The sequence below is a fragment of the Nanorana parkeri genome, unplaced genomic scaffold (assembly GCF_000935625.1).
Source record: "Nanorana parkeri isolate BGI_ZX_2015 unplaced genomic scaffold, ASM93562v1 scaffold1111, whole genome shotgun sequence".
In the NCBI taxonomy this organism is placed as follows: Eukaryota; Metazoa; Chordata; class Amphibia; order Anura; family Dicroglossidae; genus Nanorana; species Nanorana parkeri.
Genome location: NW_017307379.1, coordinates 522635 through 531967, shown reverse-complemented (window position 1 = coordinate 531967; position 9333 = coordinate 522635). Strand labels below are relative to the sequence as shown.

Sequence of the window (9333 nt, the reverse complement as noted above, 5' to 3'; positions counted from 1 at the left end):
GTCTAAGGTCCCATAAATCATCATGTTCTATACACAGTGTATAGACATGAGGACGCTGAGGAACATTCCAATGCTGCAGTGTTTGGAGAAGGGATTGGAGAAGCCGGTAGGTGGTTCGGCTGAGTCTAACTTTGTTTTTAGCACAAAAACGAGCAGTTAACCCTTGCAATGCGGGAGTAGTCCCATTGCAAGGGTTAATACGTTTCTTGAATTTTAACTAGGGTTGCACAGATACCAAGTACAGTACTCGGTACATGTACAGATACTTTTCGCGCTCCAACACTACACTAGAGAAAAATTCAAAAGTTAGGAGGCCGCTGTCATGTGTAAGGAGCACACGGAGCTCCCGGGATTTGTACATCTCTGTTTTAATGTACGATTTTGTTTTTATAAATATAAATAAAGGGATGCACAGATACCAGTTTTGCGAGTACGAGTACTGGCACTTGCCGAGTACGAGTACTGATACATTTTTGTTTATTGTCATGTGACAGTTTTTCTAAAACAATACAGACTAATGATTTCAGGACAGTGGTGGAGCGCCAGAGCCCCAGCTGCAACCGCTGATACCCTGGTAGTTCTCATGAAAATGCCAAGTATCTGCACTGGTACTCGAAAAGTATCTGTGCATCCCTAATTTTAACCTGTTTTTTGTAATCTGGGTCTCTTTGCTTGTCTATGCAATGCAGGTAGATCATAGCTGGTGGGGAGGACCCAGTAGGGTGCTATACATAGCTTCATGAAAACATCACAGTACTCTCCTCAAGACCCCCTTATCCCTGGTGCAAGCAGTGGGCTGGATTTGGGACGGAGTTATGCAAATATTAAAATGCTTTGATGGAGAAGTGGGCATTCCAAGGTCTCCATCAAAGTATAAGGGCGCTTTGTCTGAAAACACATTTATTTTTTAATGGGATGGGCAACTTGTTGTTTATTAACAAAAATGTTGCCTGGCCAGTTCTGTATGCCAGGATTGTTTTTGTATCCTGTATGGTTTATGTGCCATATAAAGAGTGATTGTTGTCCCTCAGCCATCAGAGGTGTCCAATGTCGGTGTTATTGTAATAATAAAGAGGGATATTCTGCAGAGTGTCTGAGGTGTCACCGCTTGTCTGCCTTGAAAGTAACAATTCTTTTATTATCATAAGGGAGAGACAATATAAGTGACAGATTCCCAATAATGTTCACATAACCTCAATTTTGTAAGACTGACTAGCGGGCCACCCCACAACTTGACACTACTTGTTCAGATAGTGAATACCATGAAAAACCGCGCTGGAAAAAATATATATGCACAATATATTGCCAAAGGTATTGGGACACCCCTCCAAATCATTGGATTTAGGTGTTCAGTGAAATGTCCTTGCTACTAAATATTCCACGGTCACCTGTTAGTGGTATTATAACAAAGTGGAAGCAACTGGGAACAACAGCAACTCAGCCACAAAGTGGTAGGCCACGTAAAATGACAGAGCGGGGTCAGCGCATGCTGAAGCGCACAGTGTGCAGAAGTCGCCAACTGTCTGCAGAGTCAATAGCTACAGACCTCCAAACTTTGTGTGGCCTTCAGATTCGCACAACAACAGTGCGTAGAGAGCTTCATGGAATGGGTTTCCATGGCCGAGCAGCTGCATCCAAGCCTTACATCACCAAGTGCAATGCAAAGCGTGGAATGCCGTGGTGTAAAGCACGCCGCCACTGGACTCTGGAGAAGTGGAGGCGTGTTCTCTGGAGTGACGAATCACGCTTCTCTGTCTGGCAATCTGATGGATGTGTCTGGGTTTGGCGGTTGTCAGGGGAATGGTACTTGCCTGACTGCATTGTGCTAAGTGTAAAGTTTGGTGGAGGGGGGATTATGGTGGTGGGGGGTTTGTCTTTCAGGGGTTGGGCTTGGCCCCTTACTGCCAGTGAAGGGAACTCTTAAGGTATCAGCATACCAAGACATTTTGGACAATTTCATGCTCCCAACTTTGTGGGAACAGTTTGGGGATGGCCCCTTCCTGTTCCAACATGACTGTGTACCAGTGCACAAAGCAAGGTCCATAAAGACATGGATGAGCGAGTTTTGGGTGGAGGAACTTGACTGGCCTGCACAGAGTCCTGACCTCAACCCGATAGAACACCTTTAGGATGAATTAGAGCGGAGACTGCGAGCCCGGCCTTCTCGTCCAACATGAGTACCTGACCTCACAAATGGTCAAACATTCCCATAGACACACTCCTAAACCTTGTGGATGCTTTCCCAGAAGAGTTGAAGGTGTTATTGCTGCAAAGGGCGGGCCAACTCAATATTGAACTCTACGGACTAAGACTGGGATGCCATTAAAGTTCAATGGAGCTGGGATTCTCCCACAGCTTAAGCAGAGCTGTGGGAGAGACCCAGCAGTCCCCCCCAACCAGAGCCCTATGTTTATTATAGCAAAAGGGTCTGGTATGGGATGCAAGGCATTTCCTCCCACTGCCGGCACACAGTGAATACCTCCCCCACACGCTGAGGGCCTTGAGTGAAAGGCACAGTGCTCATGTGTTTAGTGCACACTATTGCACAGCACAGTGCAAGACACGCTAGATGCGCTATTGCATTGCCATTCATTCTAAATGACACCCCAACGCTGTAGGGCTGCAATGCACAGTACCACAATAACATGCATTGTGGTGCTGCGTCTTGAAAAGAAAAAAAAAGATGCATGAACTTTGGTTTGTTTGGTTTTTTTTACTGCCAGGCGTGTTACTGCATAAAACGTAAATCTGCCAAGGAGTGCCATCCACAATGGGATGTGATTGCACATTTTTGGCCCAAACAGACTTCAGTAGGATCACCTGAAAAATGCCTGATAGTCCTCTCCTACTCCTCCTGGTGACTAGCTTTCCATTGGCTCAGGGCCCATTCACACCACATCCAGATCATCTCCAGACCAGACCAGATTGTTTCCGGACCCAAAATGCATCCCAATGTATCCCTATGCTATTCCTGGCCTCTGTTCACACCAGCGCAGCCCGTTCCAGATCAGATCAGACCAGACCAGAAAAATACTGCATGTCTTATTTTGTCTGGTCTGGAATGCACTGGAACTGCGGGCAGGTTCATACCATTTTCCGGACCACATCTGGAACATAGTGCATTGCGTTTTTGCCACGTTTTTACCACGATTGGAATTTTCATTTTTTTTGTAGCTTAAAATCGTCTTACAGGTGCGGTCCATGCGTTTTTGATGTGTTGCTGTGCATTCCAGACCAGACAAAATAGGACAAGCAGCATTTTCCTGGTCTGGTCCGGAACGGATTGCGCTGGTGGGAACAGAGGCCAGGAATAGTATAGGGATACATTGGGATGCATTTTGCGTCCGGAAACATTCTGGTCTGGTGGTAATCTGGATGTGGTGTGAATGGGTCCTAAAACAATAATGATCAAGCCTGAAAACAAATGAAAAATGTGTACAAACGCATTCCTGTAAAAAGGAAATTCCTTATTTCACCTGCATATGATTAGGTAATACATTGGGTAAATATTCACCCTAATTATGCGTAAATCTGTGCACATGGCAGCAGTCATTATTTCTATTGTTCGTTTTATCTCGTTGCAAGTCACCCACACATGGTCTAAGTGCATACAATAAACTTTTTTTTTTTTTTTACTTCAAATAGCAATGTGATCTAATTACCCTGACACATGCCCTATTATTGCAGTGCTAGGCCAACTATAAGGGTCCATTTACACCCCATGCATTGGGGCCACATTGGCTGTTTTTTCCAGTACAGCCGCAATGCAGGGCAAGGCAATTTTCCTTGCTTCAGATGGGCTCAGTTCACACCAAATGCTGAGCTTCATACTTGTTCTGGATGAATTACTTCAGTACACATTTCCTCAAGGGCTGATTTACACTAGATGCGTTGGGGCTACACTGGTCACCTTTTCCAGTGCAGCCCCAACAACAGTGCTGGCATTTCCGGCATGGCTTCCTGATGTGAATCAACCCTTGAACCTTGGCTGTCCTTGACCAAGCAGATCAATGCAATAGAAGAGATTATATACTCACCTCTCCAACAGCCCGTGCCTCCTTCCTTCACCTGAATCCAACACTGCAGCTTCCATCAGACTTTTCAGCGTTCTACATGTCCAGGACGCCACATACTGTGGTCTCAACCCCCTGCCCACATTATTACCGCTGTGTTCTGCAGTGATGAGGAAGAAAACACAACACATGGACACACGAGGCATATTGTCCTGACCCCTCTTCTCTTAAACTGGGTGTACACAGAGCAAATGCAGATGATTGTAAAGTGGAGTGTACACAGGTAGACTTGAACAAACTTTTGTAGGAACGGTTGATAATAACACCATCAGGGACTTGGCGATTGCTGTTTGAAATTTTGTTTGATTTTCGTTTTCATTTAACATTTGATTTTGGAATGAATGGAGTTCCCCGAATAAAAATCGCATCCACTGTTAGAATTTCGTTCCATCACAAAAAAAATTCCAACATGCTCCTTTTCAAATTTGTTCATCACTGATTGACCCCATCAGCGATTTGAAGGTTGAACAAACGTTCCAAAATGAATGTAATTTGTTAAAAATTCCAAGTGTGAATACCCTACTTTAATAAACTGACCAAAATTCGCTCAGTGGCTGGCTCCAGCCCGACATCCTTGAATATTGAAGGAGTCAGATGGAAACGTGTCGCCCGAACAGCACCTGTATCCAGTTAGGTGCAGGCACTGATCAAGTACTTTGATAGCCAGTGGGGCTGACTGTCATACTATAATAGTTGCATTGGGAGATTCCTCCATCCAGCATTAGCATAGATGGAGGAATTTGTTAACTTTTTTCCATTCAGCCTGAAAGCTGAACAAAAAAAAAATCAAATAGTGTGACCCAACTTCAAAGCAGCCATACACTATAAATTATGATTGTACAATCTGCTTTAGCTCTAGCAACAGGTATGTATTGGAAGGACCTGCCTGACTGGATACAAAGTGAATGGATTGTTCAGGGCTGTCTTCATATTACATAGTTTTGCTGAATGTAAAGTAAATTGTATGGATATTCTACCATCAGATTGCATAGTTTATGGTCAGCCTAACCAATGTCAGGAGTGAATCAGGCGCCGCACTATCACAAAAAACACTCCTAAGAACAAGTTTTGTGGCTGTAGACATGCCAAGTCCGTGCAGAGTTATTTTATAACGGATCAGATCACAGCATTAAAGGGAATAACAATGTATGTCTCTGCGATGCATTGAGCATAACGCATTCCAGAGTGTGACACTCATCCCTATTCTGAGCCTGATGAAGGGGACACCCTGTGGCCCCGAAAGCGCTTGTATTGGATGGCAATGTGCCATTAAAATGGATCATTGATTTACAAAAACGGTGTGCTGGTGACATTATTCCTCTTTACTCATCCCTATCCTTCACAATTCGTTTCTTTTCTCTATTACTCATTGACTGGTGTTAGGTAATCGGAGGCAGACACACATAGCACAGAAGGGATTAATCTGGGAGGGGTTCACCTGACAATGGGCAGATAGATCAGCCCTTCACACAGGAAGCCACCACTATCACCTGGACCTGCAGCGAGATGGAGAAAGACATCAATGGTCTGGACAACCCCACCTTTGAGGTCAGAACTTATCATAGTAGATAATTCTGAGTATTTGGAAGTTTTTGTTGTTGTGCATTTTTTTTGTTGAGTGTGTAATTTGTGGGCATTCGAAGAAATCAGTGCTGAGAAAACATCTTGGATACCACTGCTGAGCCCTTGCTTTGAGATCCTATTCACACCTGTGCTAAAATGCATGCTGCCCACATGCATGTCAATATGCACTAAAATACATATTGCATGCCAGTGCACCAGCTCTGTGGCCAGTGCTGTTCACAGTGTCGTTGGTTGCAAGGGTGAAGATGGGCACACCATAACAACCAATGAACTTCTGGTCAACCTAAACCGAAAGCTCATCCCTAGTCTTAGCAGCTCGACAAACAGGCAAACAATTTAGCCAGTTTGCCTCCATCTGTGTCCTAGAAACTAATAATGCTGCATGGCCTGCACAGTGTCATTGGTTAACTGGTGGCTGAGCCACACGGCATAATTGGGTGGTAGAATGCAGGCAGGGGTGCACCAAGCCAACCTATGTCTCTTCTGGGTCTTAGCAAACAATAACGCTCAGCCACCAGTCAACCAATGACTCCATGTGGGTCGCACATTGTCCATGGTTGCTAAGATGCCAGTCACTCCAGAGCGTCATTGGTTGCTATGGTGCACCTGCTAGCATCCTAATGATCGATGCGGGTTGCACAGTGTCACTGGTTGCTAGGGCTCAGATGGCCCCGGTGTGGGTTCGGAGAACATCCAAGCAAACCGAACCCAGACTAGTTCTCTTATCACCAGTCTTAGTCTGAAAGTTTTAAAACAGTAATTGTACTTCCTATTCTTATTTCTTTTCACTGTAGGTTTTACTGTGTTATAGATTCTTTTTTTTAACCTCAATAAAAGTTTTAAAAAAACATGCTTCCTAACACGGAGCCTTTTCATAGCATGAATGCAGCCTCAGTTTGCTCCAGAGATCTATTATGTAGTAGTGACATGAGAACACTTGCTGTTAATGACATGTTAGACTTTCTGGATCTGCTCTTATGGCTGAATTTTCACTAATGTAGTAGAATTGGAAAAGTTTTGTAAGAGGGGCTAGCTGTGAACATGTACATATGTGGCTGCCCATAACCATGTACAGCCTGAAACGGGGAGCGCTGACTTTTAGGGTGCCCATCATAGTAAGCTGAGCATGCAGACTTTAAAAAAAAAAAATTTAGCTTGCAACTGGAAGTGTAAAGAACATTAGGCAAGATTCATAAGAAATCTATCAAGTGTCTACAATACACAGCACAGCAGACTATCACATATTGCTAAATGTCTTCTGAAAGATGCTAAACGCAGCAAGGGAGTGACTTTCCCTTGCTGTGTTTTTGGAGACACACACAGCTTACTAGCGCACACAAGGGTTGCTCCATAGGATCCTGCAAGGGAAAGGAGTTACCCTAAAACGGGGTATCGGGACCAGTGTTCAGCAGGTCTGCTAATTTTGCAAGGAACGGAAACATTTTAAACATGAAGGAGCAGCATCCACTGTAAGTGATTTAATCAAAAGTTGAAATGGCTTAAAACCTTTTTTAACTTTTGATATCACTTTTTAAAAACAAATAAACCTCAAATGTCATCACTTTTGTAGCTGAGAGGCCACTCTGAGATATTTCAGTCCCAAGAATACCACGTTAGGTGTACCATACACGTAAAGATTTCTGGACTGAATGAGAGAAATCACCCAATTTCCCCATCCAAGCTAAACAGCATAGAGCAGGGGTGCCCACAATTTTTGTGTTAAGATCTACTTTTCAAATGACGAGCTACATGAGATCTACCAACGGAAAAAAAAAAACTCCCTCTCTCTCCTGGCTCATCATCCTGGCTGTCTCTCCTCTCTGTCCTGGCTGTCATTCCTCGTTTTCTCTCCTGGCTGTCTCTCCTTGCTCTTTCCCCTGGCTGTCCTCTCTCCTGGCTGTCCTTGCTCTTTCCCCTGGCTGTCTCTTCTCTCTGTCCTGGCTGTCATTCCTCGTTTTCTCTCCTGGCTGTCTCTCCTTGCTCTTTCCCCTGGCTGTCTCTCCTCTCCCCTGGCTGTCTCTCCTTGCTCTCTCCCCTGGCTGTCTCTCCTCTCTCCTGGCTGTCTCTCCTTGCTCTCTCCCCTGGCTGTCTCTCCTGGCTGTCTCTCCTTGATCTCTCCCCTGGCTGTCTCTCCTCTCCCCTGGCTGTCTCTCCTTGCTCTCTCCCCTGGCTGTCTCTCCTCTCCCCTGTCTCTCTCTCTCTCATGGCTCTCTCTCTCATGGCTCTCTCTCATGGCTCTCTCTCTCTTTCATGGCTCTCTCTCTCTTTCATGGCTCTCTCTCTCTTTCATGGCTCTCTCTCTCTTTCATGGCTCTCTCTCTTGGCTCACCTTGCTGTATTTTGCAACAGGCTGAGTAAACTAATATTCTTTGACTCAGGATAATAGGTAATCATGTGTGCACAGCTAAATAAATATACCAAAATGGAATAAAGGGGCCGCCATTCACACCCTTCGTGATCTACCAGCATCAGCTTTGAGAGCTACTGGTAGATCACGATCTACCTAATGGGCACCCCTGGCATAGATGGACAAATCTCTCCCTGACGGGTAAAGCATGTAGAAAGCCGGCTTCCAAAGCTGATTGGCTGCAGTCACTGTTTGGCTGACAATTTTTCAATTGATGTATGTTGAGCCGGGTGGTATCGACATGACCACCTATTGCTTGAAATTCAAATGATTCCTGTGAATTGGAGCCGTGTATGGCCAGCTTTAGGCATACGGGGCTAATATCCAAGGGCTGGCCAGCATAACCAGAAGCTCAGGAGGTAATGCATTTACTTACAGATGGGGAAATAAAAAGGACATCTTTGACTAGCAGCGGCATATTTCCAAAGCACCGGTCCAGTGCATCTGTGGTCAGCTCTTCTGGAATTTAGACCCTTTCCACCCTCGGGCCCCATAGCAGTAGGGTGGGCTGCTATGGATATAGTTATGTCGCTGCAAACAAGAGGCAAGGAAGAATATTCTGGGGACATCTGTTAGATGACAAATGTTTAAGGGGGTTTTCCCTCACTTTGGAGGGATTTTCTCTTCCCTCCTGTTGAGAGCCTACAGCCGAAAGTGAAGAGAAATCTCTCCAAAGGGACACAGATGGCCTGACGAGGGTTCTCCGCCTTCCCCACTCTATCAAAAATTAAAACAAAAGATTTTGGCTTTAGATGCACGTCCTTTAATTTAAGTATACATGTTGATTGAAAATGATCTAGAACTGGAAGTCCTGTGTCATGGCCTCATGATTGGTGCAATGTGCATTCATGCCATCTGGATGGTGACCCAGATGGACAAATCTAATCAGCTGCTAAGTATTCTGAACTTTTATTGGTTTGAATAAAGATAAAATGTAATGTTATCACCGATTGAAGTCCTCTGACCTCTAATCTGCTCTCCTTGGCAGATTGAAGATGTCAACCACTACAACATCATGTCTTCCTTTAACACCAAAGACCCCGAAGAGAAGGAGAGCAAGAAGATCAGTCCTGACGATAATGAGCGGAACAAAATAGCGTACTCGGTGACAGACGTGCCGCCGTGGTACTTGTGCATCTTTCTTGGTGTCCAGGTATAGGAGCAGTGGCGGACCTAAGGAATAAAGGGCCCTGGGCGGGAGCGGGTTTCACTGTAGCCGCCCCCACCGGCGATCTCTGCACCATAGAAGTTTAAACTCTAATGCCCCCC

At 45.0% G+C, this 9333-nt stretch overlaps 1 protein-coding gene across 1 annotated transcript in view; it reads left to right on the top strand.

Annotated features, from left to right (window-relative positions):
- The first annotated feature begins 5525 nt into the window (after nt 1–5525).
- LOC108796416 (solute carrier family 23 member 1-like) overlaps nt 5526–9333 on the top strand; it is a 26564-nt gene continuing 22756 nt past the window's right edge. The window contains exons 1-2 of the mRNA XM_018567889.1: nt 5526–5621; nt 9053–9217. Coding sequence (XP_018423391.1) covers nt 5580–5621; nt 9053–9217 — 207 coding nt within the window. The 5' untranslated portion in view covers nt 5526–5579. The remainder of the gene's footprint in view (nt 5622–9052; nt 9218–9333) is intronic.